At 41.4% G+C, this 14,449-nt stretch overlaps 2 protein-coding genes across 7 annotated transcripts; one reads left to right on the plus strand and one right to left on the minus strand.

Moving 5' to 3' along the window:
- Positions 1 to 2,227: 2,227 nt before the first annotated feature.
- On the minus strand, positions 2,228 to 7,001 carry LOC147152782 (insulin receptor substrate 2-A-like). Of its 6 annotated transcripts, XM_086042877.1 has the most exons (7): positions 6,809 to 7,000; positions 6,243 to 6,408; positions 5,985 to 6,098; positions 5,448 to 5,700; positions 4,391 to 4,640; positions 3,872 to 4,301; positions 2,228 to 2,707 (listed from the first exon to the last, which is right to left on the minus strand). In XM_086042877.1, the coding sequence occupies exons 2-7, from the start codon at positions 6,392 to 6,394 to the stop codon at positions 2,446 to 2,448; spliced, it is 1,461 nt and encodes a 486-aa protein (XP_085899003.1). In that variant the 5' UTR covers positions 6,395 to 6,408; positions 6,809 to 7,000; the 3' UTR covers positions 2,228 to 2,445. The 6 variants fall into 6 exon arrangements, with proteins under 6 accessions (XP_085899003.1, XP_085899776.1, XP_085898181.1 ...); XM_086043650.1 differs by having other exon boundaries at positions 4,586 to 4,640; positions 5,985 to 6,408; positions 6,809 to 7,001; XM_086042055.1 differs by having other exon boundaries at positions 5,448 to 5,643; positions 5,985 to 6,408.
- A 1,286-nt stretch (positions 7,002 to 8,287) lies between these two features.
- On the plus strand, positions 8,288 to 14,356 carry cyp4f3 (cytochrome P450, family 4, subfamily F, polypeptide 3). The gene is given in 15 exon segments (XM_086045972.1): positions 8,288 to 8,417; positions 8,551 to 8,586; positions 9,608 to 9,811; positions 9,919 to 10,063; positions 10,151 to 10,204; positions 10,564 to 10,691; positions 11,296 to 11,417; positions 11,496 to 11,642; positions 11,743 to 11,857; positions 12,285 to 12,351; positions 13,199 to 13,371; positions 13,374 to 13,533; positions 13,625 to 13,689; positions 13,849 to 13,931; positions 14,013 to 14,356. Coding segments are annotated over 15 exon segments (1,716 nt in total). The 5' UTR covers positions 8,288 to 8,414; the 3' UTR covers positions 14,227 to 14,356.
- The last annotated feature ends 93 nt before the right edge of the window (positions 14,357 to 14,449 follow it).

Genomic DNA, 14,449 nt, shown 5'->3' on the forward strand with positions numbered 1-14,449 from the left:
CACAGTGCTGCTTTTCTAAAGTGATACAGTTAATTTACAAGTTCTTGTATTGCCACATGTTAAATGTTCAATATCTAATCATGCACAAGGCTGTTAACGGAGCCCTCCGACTTCATCCGGCAATTCATCTATCCATCCATTCATTATCCAAACCACTTATCAGAAAATTAATCAATTCAGGATTTTAGAAACTACCATAGAAGATCCCAGTTACGAGTTGTTTCAATCAGGATTGTTGTATTTTACGTTTAAAATAAAAATAAAAAAAAAACACTTAAAAACTAAAAATTCAGAGAAATATTTAACTGTTCAAGTAATACCCGTGTCGTAATTACACTAACAGTAACACTAAACAGTACTTGTGGGACCTGGACCAGGTATTGCCAAGTAATTGAAATGAAAATTATAGAGATTCGGCTTCGATCCAAATTTCATATCATGGATCAAACTTCTTTATACTTCCCTAAAGCTAGTATTAACATTAATGGCATGAAATCGGACCCCTTTCTGCTATCTCGCGGCACCCGTCAGGAATGTCCTCTTTCTCCATCCCTGTTTGCGCTTGCCGTTGAGCCCTTAGCCCTGTGGCTTCGTAGTGAGCAGAAATTTGAAGGGATTTCTCAATTTGGCCTTTCCAACAACAAATTATCCTTGTACGCTGATGACCTCTTGCTTTTTGTTACAAATCCCGATTCATCCCTTCCTGCTATTCTTGGTATTTTGCAACAATTCAAGATACTATCTGGTTATAAAATGAATTTGAACAAAAGTCAATTAACTCACCTGCTGAGAGCCTTCCTCTCTCCATATTGCCTTTTAAGAAGACGACCCGATTGAAATACCTTGGCGTTACCGTGACAAAGTAACACTCAAGAATTATTCGCCATGAATTTTCAACCCTTACTTGACCGTTGCAAACTGGACTTGGCTAGGTGGTCTACTCTCCCTCTTTCTCTATTGTATTATTCAATTTTTAACATTAATCCAACCTCCCTTAATCAATTGAGGTATGTCTGGGGCCAGGACCTTAATATTACAATCACTGACAAACAATGGGTCCGGATGCTTAATCTTGTACATTCCTCATCAATTTGTGCAAGGCACCAACTTCTACAATGCAAGATCTTCTTACACAGAAGCCATCTCACCGATGCAAGATTGGCAAAAATCTTTCCGGACAGATCTGACGCTTGTAGTAGATGTAACCTCTCGCCGGCCAATCACATGCACATGTTCTGGTCATGTCCCACACTTAATGACTTCTGGCACGCTATCTTCAACACACGTTGGGGAAGGTCCTGGGTACTACAGTTAACCCTGAACCACTTACTGTCCTTTTCTGAATGCCTTCGCCACTCCTTTGGTCCAAGAACACTCAAACTATTATTTCTTTCACTATGCTTGCGAGGAAACTCATTCTACTTAAGTGGACTCACTCATCCCCACCTACTCATAATAGGAGGATTCAGGAAATTTTACAATGTGTGAGGCTTGAAAAGATCATATTTTCCCTCAAAGGTTCCCCTCCAGGACTTTCACAAAAGCTGGCAGCCCTTCTTGCTTCAGATGCATATAGATACCCTGCAGATTGATGCGGAGAACCATTGAGTTGCTGATTGTTTTTTCATTTTTATAAGTTCCCCCTAGATCATTTATCATAGGATATTTGTTTGATACCATTATTGTTATTCAACTCTTTTTCAGCTGAAGTTTTTTTTCTTTTACCCATTTTATTTATTTAACTCGTCCTAATTTATTTAATATTTTTTTTAAATACCTGAAGTGTGTGGTGTGAACGTGTGGTTGAGTGTGTTGTTCGGGTACAGTATGACAATTTTTTTTTGATGTTCTTTAACTCTGATGGAGACATACTTTGCTTCGCAGATTTGTACCTGTTGAAAAGTTTTTTCTTTTTTAGTATCTCCTGATAACTGAAAAATGTCAATAAAAATATTTGGAAAAAAAAAAAAAAAAGTCATAGAGAGTAACCAACCTAAATAAATTGAAATCTAATGACTCACTGCAAATACTAACCCGTAACTGTTCAAAATACTTGCCGTTCCACATGACATACCCAAAAAGTACCAATAGTTACCAAAAAAATGATACCCATTCTTCAAAACACATCCAGTTCCAATTGTTTTCCATTTCAAAGTATAGTGTAGTAGTTTCCCAACCATTGGGCAAAGCACATTACCAAAGAAAAGTCACAAAGTGGATACGACAGTTACATTCAAGTGACTTTAATTCATACATACTGTACATCCGTGAAACAATCTTCCAATGAAAGCCACACCCTGATGGTGATCAACTACTTTACAGTGTTCTGCACTCATTCTAAATGTGACCGCGTTCATGTTCATGGTATGACACGTCACATGGCACACTACTGTGACAATGTGCCAGGAAGCGTCACATTGAGAACACAAAAACGAGTGTTCCGCATCAGTCGTCGGCTTGCAGACACGACAGCAGACATGATGCGAGTCTAGACCTAACGGCGAACCGTTCTTCTGCTTGCAAGTGACGAGAGTGGGTACTAGATTGGAGCGGGGCAGTTTGGACAAATGGAGTCATTGGCCCAGAGGTATCCGCAGGTCCTTTGGCTGAGCGAGTGGATCCAAACTGCAGTGGGAGTCGTCCATTGAGGGTTGAAGTGCGCTGCGGCTGGTCGTTGGCTTGACAATGTGACGGGTACTGAGGAGATCTGTCAGAGGCAGAAAAGTTGATCAAATGTAAATTAAATGCAAAAAAGCTAGTCAAGAGGTTGTCAGCCCCTCCAAGATTTCATGGGTTTTTTTGTTTTGTGACTGATTGTGGAAATAAAACGATTTGAGAGCAGGATTTTTAAGAGCTTTTGCTGTGATGAAATATTAGCATTTAACTAGTTTTTCCTCCACTTCCCTCTGAGAATTTTCACTCTCAGGCGCCCCATCGCTAATTACATTACGCATTCAACTCAATATTTTAGCGTCATTCCATTTGAAAACATGCTCGTAAAATGCTGGTAACATGGTGGCTAGCACATCTTAAGAGTAATGATTCAGTAAATAAGTGGATCGGATAATGGATGGAGAATTTACTACACAATGAATGTGCACAGCTGATTATCGTCACTGTCCTGTGGAAAACACGCATCTCCAATTTTGGAAACTTAATTTTCACATTAATGCGATGTAACGCAGAAACACCATGTAAAAATAAGAAAAAAATGGAGATAAGTGTTTTTCACAGGACAGCGACGATATACTGAGTAGACGAGTGGAAAAAGAGTGATGTCAGTCATCTTCGTTGGTTTGATGGCAACATACAACCATTTCATTATATCATTTAATTATCTTGGGGGCAAACGATAACATACAGTACATACAGTTATACGGTACATTTAATGCAGTCCTTCTCAAATAGTGGGGTTAGGGGAGCGTGTGTGACCCCAGAGAACATGCATTGTACTTTGCCATACTAGAGTAAAAATAGTAGCACATCCACTGCAGTAGGTGGCAGTGGTGCTCAATTTCAGGGAATGTTCAAGAAATGTTTTCTTGTAGGTGGGGCGCAACAGAAAATAATTGTGAAGCGTTGACTGATTGCAAAAAGTGTAAAAGATTTTAATTAATTAAATGTCTTTTTATGTTTAACTTGCTAATAAAATAAACAAGTGTACATTACACACTTAATTTATTGTACGAAATCATTTGAACTGCAATGTTACAATCATGCAGAGAACAGCTATGATTGGAGGAAAGCTGCACTGATTGGTTTAATTCACGGAAAAGTCGCTCTGACTCACTTGCGTATGATTCACACCGGTCAATTGAATTTGCAACCATGAATTCCTGGCGGGACCACGGTAGTAAAATTTTAAATGTACCTGTTGACTCCACTTTGATGTGAAATGTCGGCTGGCAAGTCTTGTTTTTGAGGGCTTGACATAGCAGCATAAGCATCCAGAGGCAAGGCGCAAGAACTGCGGCTGACCTGTGGTGACATCATCATGTAACCCACGCCCTCCCCCTCACAGCATTCACCAGCACAGGGCTGCTTCCTCATGTCCATGTAGCGGTCGGGTTCAGGCAAGGCGATGCTATGCAAGCTGAGAGGAGATTGAGGTTCTGTTGTGTTGGGCTGTTGGCACTGCGTTGGGCCCGTCTGTACGTCCGGATTTTTTCTTTCTCTGCATTTGGGTCTGCAGCGTTTGGGGACCAGGAGCAGATTGCGGTTGGAGGTCGGGGACCGGCTGAAATCTGGAAGCGCCCGCAGCGCTCGGACCGTGTCCCGAACTACTTCGTGAATGTGCTGCGCTATCAAAGCAGAGGAGGAGGCAGGGTCACGCTCCGGTGGTGAAGCAGCAAGTGGCGAAATATCAACGCAGCGTGACGCTCATGAGCACCTTGGTCTCTCGCTTCAAACCAGAGCTCTCCAGGGCCGACTGGTGCCGATCGACCGAGCTCCAGGAAAAAGGAGCCCTCCAAGTGGCCGAAGCGACGGACGGCGAGCAAAGGTATTGTAACCGAGGGCAAATCGGTGCACACGCCCACTCGGAACAGGATGAGCGAGGTCGCGGTGAGGCAGAGGCGGAGCTCACCTGCCAGAGACTTGGAGCGACCCAGACCTCGCGGATTCACCGAGACAGGCCAAACCTTGAGCAAAACATGTTTCATGTTTTCATTGCTATAGGTGAACTTATTTTACACACTTGCACAACAGTGCAAGCATTTTAAACAGGTCATTTAAATCACACCTGTGCAGTTGGTTTTATAATGGTAGTTGACAAAACCGTTCCATTATTTGACAATGAGATTTTTAACAAATAAATTGAAAGCAACACTAACATTTTTTATTTGATTAAATTGGTAAATTTGTTGCCAATTAAACAGCAAAAAAATTGTATCACGTTTAGCATTGTTAATTATTAGTCTATTTATTGCCTAAATAAAACTAAAATATATATTTTTTTAGTTTTTGCATTTTTTTATTAAATAATTGAATATGTTGTAAATACAATTTTAAATAGGGAAGCAATAGTACATACACATTCATTTTTAATGTATTTGATTACACTGGTTAATTTGTTACAATTAAATCATAATCAAAAAATATAATGCAATTAAAACCGGAGAATTGATTGGACAATGTAATTCCCCAGAAATGTTTAAATGATCATTTGAAAATGTAAACACTTGCAGATATAAGTATTGCATATTGACATTTGTCCATTTCCTACCTTGTTAAATCCATCCATTCTCTGTACCGCTTGTTGATAGTGAGAAAAAAAATCAACACATGTTCAGTGTCTTCACACAGATGAACATCATTATATAATAATGATGATTAAAGGTAATGTAAGCAAATTTGTTGTCCTTCAGTAGCTTAAAGTTTCAAAAAGGTAATTAATTTACCCTTTGACAAGAGGGACCGCCGTATAAAAAGTGACAAGTTGATCAAACCTCTTTGAAGAAGGCTGCAGGTGTTAAAGTGCAATAACCATCATCCTCATCATCGCACGCCTGATCTTCATCTCGATGCTCCTCCATCATTTTCTTGATGCACAGGTACCACGCTTCTTGATCCTGCTGGTTATCCGCCACCAGCACCATCGTCTGGTCCTGGGCATACAGCGCCACCGTGAGGCCTTTCCTGGAACTACCCAGGCAGCCCACACCAATGCAGCACCTCAGGTAAATCACCCTGGGAAAGAAGCTTTATTTTTTTTAAAGCCAAAATGTTACCATTATCATTGTATCTTGAACAGTAAACCAGTACAACTGATTTGCCTTGTAGGTTTGAGGTTTCTTTTTTTCTGACAATGATCTTATTTCAAATAACTTCTTTTTTTTTTTAAATAAGGAGATTGTCAGAAAAAAAGAAAAAACCTACTTAACAAATAATACGACAAGTAAACATCATTACATGATTTGCCTTGTGTATGAATGGTGTTATACAACACCTGTTCTTGAAAAAAAAAAAATACAAAAAGAACAAACCCTTGCTTGCTCGGTCCAAACAGCGTAGCTTTTCCAGACAACTTCTCCATTGCTGCAAACTTTTCCTGAGACTTGTACCACTCAAGTCGACTGGGTCCGGTGTGACTTCCTGCTCTGAGGACAAAATATCTTCTGTGGCTCCGCTCAAGCTTGCCCAGGTAACCTTGTTTCACTACATCGCTGCGCTGCCCTGAGTAAGTCACAAGGGCACTGACCAGATGCATGCAAGTTTGGCCGCTGCAGAAGAATTCCTCGTACGAGTCAAAAGGTGTCACCTGCACCCCAACGTGATGGCCCAGCTCACAACCGCTTACTGGTGTCTGGCAGTCACTGTAGGAGGGTTTGGTCACCATAAGAGCTTGCTTTGAGCCAGCAGCCCTTCTGCTGGACCCGTCGACCATCTCCTTCATACTCTGAGAGAACCCTGCACAATTTTTAGGGAAGATGACTAGTCAGCAAAACAATACATTGCTCACAAATGAGTCACCTCCTATCATTTAGGTCTAAGGTCACCTTTATTTGTTTTTTTGCTAAATATACAGTAGAGAGTAAAGGGTCAAAGTTATTTTTTTTGCTCGACCATATGACATAATACTGAAACCATTGTTGTGAGTTCATTTAAACAGCATGCAACTAATTTGAAAGATTACAATTTACTTTATTCTGCTCCATCTCATGACCAACTTTGTTGGATATTTTCAAATTCAATACCGAATACAACACAAAACGATAATTTACGAAAATGTAACGTTAAACTAAAACTAGCTAGCGAACAAGTTAGCTAACTATGCCGCCTTCGCCCAAATTGTTGCGCTGAAATTTACCTGACTTGAACAGTTATGAATATTTCTGAATATATCCGTTTTCGTTTCATTTGTGGCTGCATGTAGAGGTCAACCGAGAATATTTAAAACGAGTTTTTCACACCAACATGTCTCAATTGTGGTCAGGTGTATCAGACCCCTAATCAGCGGTGGACTCCCCCACTTCTTCTGCTTCTCCTTCTTGTGGTTGTGGTTGACACATTTAGACGCATCCGTGGCGTATTGCTGCCCTCTGCTGTCAGCTCTTGGCATGGCAAGTTATTTCGATGGATAGATAGATAGATAGATAGATAGATAGATAGATAGATAGATAGATAGATAGATAGATAGATAGATAGATAGATAGATAGATAGATAGATAGATAGATAAATAGGGGTGTAATGGTACGCTAAATCAATTTTCGGTTCGGTTTTTGGGAAACTTGGGTTCGGTATATTTTCGGTACAAAAAACTGATTTTTTCCTTTAATATGTTTATTTTGGTGTCACTGATGGTGTAGTGGTACACACACCTGAGTTGTATGCAGGCAGTGTGGGATCGGTTCCCGCTCAGTGACGGTGTCTACGTGTGGGCCCTGCGACTGGCTGGCGACCAGTTCGGGGTGTAGTCTGCCTTTCGCCCATTGTCGGCTGGGATAGGCTCCAGCACCTTCCCACGATCCTGTACACTTGTACAGGATAAGCAGCTTGGAAGATGACATGTTTATTTTGAAAAGATAACAAATGGTAAATTTTTTTGAAAAAATAAAAGCGAACCATTCGGGTGATATTCTAAGGAATTACACCAGAATAAAAAAATAGTAACAATAAAGATCTCTTAATTTTGTAAATTATTAAGACACTGCAATCTTTAAGGCTGCACGGTGGTCGACTGGTTAGCACGTCCGTCTCACAGTTCAGAGGTCGTAGGTTCGATCCCAGCCTCGTCCTCCCTATGTGGAGTTTGCATGTTCTCCCCGTGCCTGCGTGGGTTTTCTCCGGGTACTCCGGTTTCCTCCCACATTCCAAAAACATGCATGGTAAGTTGATTGGACTCTCTAAAATTGCCCGTGGGTGTGATTGTGAGTACACATGTTTGTCTCTGTGTGCCCTGCGATTGGCTGGCAACCAATTCAGGGTGTCACCCGCCTACTGCCCAAAGACAGCTGGGGTAGGCTCCAGCACGCCCCGCGACCCTTGTGAGGATAAGCGGTATCGGTAATGGATGGATGGATGAAATCTTTAAATACTCAGCAGCAACAGCCTCTGACTATGATACATCTAAGTATTCAAGTTAAAGCCAAGTTGTCATTACAGTACATAAATACACTTTTTGTGTTAAAAAAAAAAAACCATACAATAACAGTTATAATTATTGCTAACTATATTAAAACTACTTTTATAATGAAAAAAATACAGTAACTTTAAAAAGTCTTTATGAAGTTGTATGTGTTGTTGTTATTTGTGTGTTGCTGAGTTATTATGTTTCCGAGGTTCATAAATGCATCGTACGGTAACGGCAAGTGAGTGGAGCAGCCAAGAAAGAAAAGCGCGAGCAGTTGTACTTGTAATAAAAACGTAATGATTAAACTACGTCTGACGGCGTGTTCCTGGAAGACGCTACAACATGGTAAATCTCGCTATTTAAGTTTGACGTTTTTGCTCCGTCGTCTAAGAAACATTCACAGTCGGATGATGCCGTACATGTTAGACGTGCTACCTGCCGCCAATCTCATGTAGCAATGTCGGAACTTAACTTTCAGACTCCTCCAAGGACGGACGGACGGACGGAGGCTCGGGTAAATGGCAGAGCGCTATAGCAGGCCAGGACAAGACACGTACAGAAACGTTTAAATTCTACGATGTATTTTGTTTTACACATGCCTTCAAGAGCTAGCAAGCAGATGACAATATCAAATGTGTGCATATCAAATATGTTTACATACAGTATATCATTATCATATGTGTATACACCAATAAATTATATACAGGTTGACCAATTAATTTTTAAGAAAACAAAATGTTAACAAGTTGGGTTCAAACCATCATTGAATCATCCTGTATTTATGCCAGTTGTTTTCGCAGTATACACTAGACTAGAAGTCCGCTAACCTGCTTTCAGGTCACGCTATATCACTATACCGGTAGGTGAATTTAAGGGGCGTGGCTTGATGAGTGACGTCAGGAATGGCAGTCAGGTCTGCCATTTGTTCTGTTCTGCCATCTAGTGTGGATAGACAGTCTGTCACTATGCGTCACTGGCGTAGATAGATGAACAAAGAGACATTGTTTGCAGGGAAAGAAATGTTCCATTGTAGTGGAGGTATTCCATCTATCCATCCATGTGGATCCTACCCCAGCTGACTTTGAGGGAGAAGCGGGCACACCGTGAACTGTTCGCAAGCCAGTCACAAGGCACAATGTGACAAACAATCATTTACACTCACACATACACAACTATGCACAATTTAGAGCCGTCAGTGAATCTAAAATGCATGTTTTTGGATTGTGGGAGGAAGCCGGAGTACTGAAGTCAGACCTGTTGAGCAGCTTTGTGAATTAATTGTCCAATGTGCCACCATCAGTATGGACGCATTTACAATTAATTCAAATAACATCACCATAGCCAATGTCAACCAAACGCTTAATTTTGAAACTAACAGCCACAACAGTAAAAGGAAGTGGTGTGTGTGACTATGATTACAAAGGAGGATGTGCATGTCCAAATAACTGCAAAAAACAGGTTTACCAAACAACATTACATAACAACATCTGTCGTTGCCGATCGTCACAAAACTGCTCTCTCTGTCTGGTGCCAAGATGTCTCTCCTCTTGCGCATCTCCTCTCAGGTGTTCTGCTGGGCCACCCTTTGCCAGGTCCTGCAGGTGGCTGCTGCAGGACTGGTTGCCATGGTTACAATCTGGACCGCCAGGTTGTTGCTTCAACATGTCTGGTTCACTCGTAGGCTGTCTTGTTTCAGCAAGCCTCATGCGGATTCTTGGCTGATAGGCCATCTGGGTCAGGTAGGTCACGCTGCTGTTAAAATAGATTCCTTGTAAACTTATTTTTTTTCGACCTCCATGATCAGTACTTCTACAACTGAGCTAATTCTTAATTGTCCGTGTATCAGATGCAGAGTACAGAGGAAGGTCTCCTCCAGGTGGATGAGTTAGTGCAGACATATAAGCATTCCTGCAGCTGGTTCCTCGGGCCTTTTTATCATCTGGTCAGAGTCTTCCACCCAGACTATGTCAAACCTCTGCTAATGGCACCTGGTAATGTAACATCTTCACTCTGATTGTTTATTATGGAGGAAAATATAAATCCATGCTGCGACAATGTATATTTTTCCCTCTGCGCAGCCAATATTACCATGAAAGATGAGTTCATATATGGTCATCTCCGTCCATGGCTTGGTGAGTCAAAAATGAAGAAGCTGATACAACATGTGGTAAACTGAGGTCATTTCAAATTTCAAAATACCCAGGAAGATATTGTCGTAACACAAGAATATATTTTTTCCTTAGATAGTTGTCTAAAGTGTCCTATCGGAATGTATCTAACCGTATTTTGCAACCAAAACATAGGTCAAAATGGACTTCACACACCTCATAAGAGAACGTCTCTAAGAAAGTCAGGAAAGAAAGATAATAACAGGGGCAATGAAAATGTTACATACCTAAGTATGATGATATAAGAGTGTATTATACTAGTATATCATTGTCCATCTATGGGTCTTGGGGATGTCCATCATCTTGATTCTCTTGTCTCTCAGGGGAGAGTCTGTTGCTCAGCAATGGCGAGGTGTGGTTCCGCAGGAGGCGTCTTCTAACCCCCGCTTTTCATTTCGACATACTGAAGAACTACATTGCAAGATTTAACACTTCAGCAGACGCCATGCATGTAAGATTAAAGACATTGTGATTAATCATAGTCTCTAAGTTGTTGCTTTCGGCTCTATAGTCACAAGGGCGAGTAACTTTTATGCCTTGTACAGCGTAGTTTTGACAGACCAGATGCAACCCTCCCATTTATACGGGCTTGGAAAGCTCCAGTGGCAAGGTTCTGGAAGCGGGCCAGGAATCAAACACCTGTGCCATTTACATGATGGACAGTATCTACCACTACACCAGTGATTCCCAAGCACAGCATCACAGCACATTAGTGTGGCCTGAGAAAGAGAAATTATCCAATTTCCCTTAATTCTGATCGATTGTATCGTTGTTCATCTATCTGTGCCAGCGATGTATAGTGGCAAGCAGAACAATTACTTACTCTTCCACTAGATGGCAGAATTGCATGAGTCGCCCCTGTGCCCACTACAACTTGAGCGCCTTGGTTCTCATCAGCAGTCATCCAGCACAGTTGTGACGTGTAGTTAGGTAGCTAGCTAGCCGCCTTATAAGATAAGACAAAATAAGACAAGATAAGATTTATTTTCACTTTACAGGGACTTTCATCTGTCATTTAGAAACTTTATGTGTCTTCCTCTCCACGTGTCACACAGGATAAGTGGCGGCGTCTGGTGGCCGAAGGCAGCACAAGTGTAGAGATATTTGACCACGTCACTCTGATGACATTGGACAGTTTACTGAAATGTGCCTTCAGCTTCAGCAGCAACTGTCAGGAGTGAGGATGTGCCAGTGTTCCATTATATTCTTTTGACATTTTTAGTTTGGTTGCTAACACATGGCTGTCTCGCTTCAGGTCAAGCAGTGAGTACGTGTCCGCCATAGTTGAGCTGAGTGATCAGATAATAGCGCGGCGCCAAAATATTCTGCACCACTGGGACTGGATTTACTGGATGACACAAGAGGGAAAACGCTTTAAGAGGGCTTTAAACATTGTGCACAGGTAACACACATGCACGGGTGGATATATTCAAGGTCTGTCAGAAATAATGCTGGGTCATCACTGATCATGTGACAGAATGACTATTGCTGTATTAATGCAGTTTTACAAGCGAAGTGGTTCAAAGGCGCCGCGCCCTCCTCAAGCAGACCTTATCTGATTCCACGTCAACATCTCGGAGGAAAAAGGATTTTGTGGACATCATTCTGCTGGCCAAGGTGTACATTGCACAGTGAGACAATTAGAAATGATTGTAATCCCCTCCAAAATAATTGGAAGAGTAAGGTCAAGTTATTTGTTTTTGCTGGAGATTGAATACATTCAGATTTGACATCGTCTTGTATTTATCTTTTCAGTATGAGATGAGAGATCAATATTTCAGTTTTCATCTCCACATAGTGTATTCATTTACATCTGGATCAGACACACAACACAAAAATAGGACTATTTCCTTCAAAACATGTTATTAGAAAAATATACATTTTATAAGATGGTTGTGTATCAGATGTAGATCTACTCGTAAATACCTGGAAATAAAAATTGAAATCGCGGTCTTATATTCATCTTTTGAAGTCAGAGCTAAATGCTTTCAGTCTACAGCAGAAATAAAGAAAGAGCATTTAAACATTGCATTAATCATTACAGGATGAAGATGGACAAGGCTTAACAGACGAGGAGATCGAAGCTGAGGCTAACACCTTCATGTTTGCGGGTAAGACTGTCAGAGGATGATGTTTGGGAATTGATAGTTCCTAACAACCAAAGGTGGGCATTTTACTAAAGTTTGCCGGTCCATCATTCGTCAGCAGCCTGGGTCCCCACTCCGTCGATCCGTCTATTTTTCAAGCCGAACCGAACTGTAATTGTGTCTCGGTTAGTCCGTCATGTTATTTTAACCGTGCTTCTGACAGTAAACATCAAAGGTCCGCCAGTCTGTCTATCATAAATTTTAAAAAAAGGGGCCAATAGAGGAAAAATCCATCCATCCATCCATCCATCTTAACCGATTTGATTAAAATGGTAAATGGCGTGCACTATGTACATCATGTGACGGCTTGCTGCTCAAACAGCCTTACACTCATACATGTTACATTTCACATAGCCTACACTTATTTGCCAATCTATTGAACTGTTAAGTGGGAGCCTTTAACTTTAACTATTTCAATTATTGAATTTTTTTTTTTCTTTGAATTTGTCTTCTCGTTCTTCTTCTTCTGTCTTATAGCGGTTGGCAAACAACTTTTGGTGCATTACTGTCACCTTCTGAAATGGAGTGTGGGCCTGCAAAACACCGTTTGACAACCTCAGTCTTAACCCTACTGTTTCTAAAAATAAAATACAAATGTAAAACTTAACTCACAAAAACTCCTCTGTAAAACTGTCTCTCTATGCAAAGCTAATTTATTACTTCTTATCTCATTAATAGCAGAGATGGACATTCGTCTATGCTTAACATCAGCAAACAATCAAGCGTCCGTCAGTGACGGACAGATGGACCAGTCCGTCTGCCAGACGAAATGCCCACCTCTGCTAACAACCACAGCCATGTATCTCTGCAGGTCACGACACCACAGCCAGTGCCATTTGCTGGACGCTTTATAATTTAGCACGTCATACACACTGCCAAGAAAAATGCAGGAAGGAGGTGTTGGAGCTCATGCAGGGGCGTGAAGGACAGCGAATTGAGTGGTCAGAAAGGACACAAATACTTTCTACTTTTAAAGTCTATATGTGATTTACTCGCACATGTTAATCCCCAGGGAAGATTTGTCCAACCTTCCTTTCACCACCATGTGCATCAAAGAGGCGCTGAGGTTACACTCGCCGGTCCAAGCCGTGACAAGGAAGTACACCCAAGACATGCCATTGCCAGGGAACCGGACAGTACCAAAGGGTGAGGCAGAGACAATCGAAAAGCTGAATCTGATGAGACGACTTGTGGGTATCCACTTGTGTGAAAGTATTTTTTCAAAAACCACCCACAGGTGCCATCTGTTTAGTCAGCATTTACGGGACACACCACAACCCTGCAGTATGGACAAATCCACATGTAAGAAACAAAATACAAACCTTTCTCATTACTGTTCATTTTTGTATATTATTGATTGTTACTGTAATTGCCACGTGTTAGTTGTGTTGTTAAGAGGTCAGGTAAGTCCGTTCTGAAGGCCAAGGTACTGGTTGACTGTGTTTGTGTACTCTCTCACAGGAGTTCAATCCTGAGCGTTTTGAACCAATTAACCAAGAGGGCCGCTCTTCCCACGCTTTTATTCCCTTCTCCTCAGGCCCCAGGTGCTGCTCTGTCCTTACCTCAGCTAAATCAGAGAACACCTATCTTGTGTTAACAAAACATGCGTGTTTTTGCCTCCACAGAAACTGCATCGGTCAGAAATTTGCGCTGGCAGAGCTCCGTGTTGTTGTGTCACTGACATTGCTCAGGTTCCGCTTGACACCAGGGGTGAACCCCAAACTTGGATCCGGTGAGGTTCGCCGTCTACCCCAGCTCGTTCTGAGGGCAGAGGGCGGCTTGTGGCTGCAGCTGGAACCTCTGACAACACCCAATTTGGATGCAATACAGGATACATGATGCTATTTTATTGCATTGTTGACCAAAATGGTTATCTTTAGTTTAAGTGAAGCTGAATGTGAATGCAAAGAAATTGTTTTTAAAATGCATGCACAGCTGGGAAAAGAGAAAAAGACCACTGGAAAATGTTCATTTGTCTGATATTGTTATTCATAGGTGCAGTATATGTTTGAGTAAAAAATCAAAAAGGTCCAGTGTATTCAAACCTCAACACACACGCACA

Source organism: Filicampus tigris, chromosome 1 (genome assembly GCF_054856515.1).
Source record: "Filicampus tigris isolate MCC_2025a chromosome 1, RoL_Ftig_1.0, whole genome shotgun sequence".
In the NCBI taxonomy this organism is placed as follows: domain Eukaryota; kingdom Metazoa; phylum Chordata; class Actinopteri; order Syngnathiformes; family Syngnathidae; genus Filicampus; species Filicampus tigris.

What these genes read in the sequence shown, in the direction of transcription:
- LOC147152782 (XM_086039555.1), bottom strand. Translation starts at nt 6,394, where the DNA reads ATGAAGGAGATGGTCGACGGGTCCAGCAGAAGGGCTGCTGGCTCAAAG. An exon ending in CTGCAGCCTTCTTCAAAGAG is followed by an intron (nt 4,641 to 5,447) that starts GTTTGATCAACT and finishes GTTTTGCTCAAG; the next exon opens with GTTTGGCCTGTCTCGGTGAA. An exon ending in GTTTGAAGCGAGAGACCAAG is followed by an intron (nt 4,302 to 4,390) that starts GTGCTCATGAGC and finishes CTGCTTTGATAG; the next exon opens with CGCAGCACATTCACGAAGTA.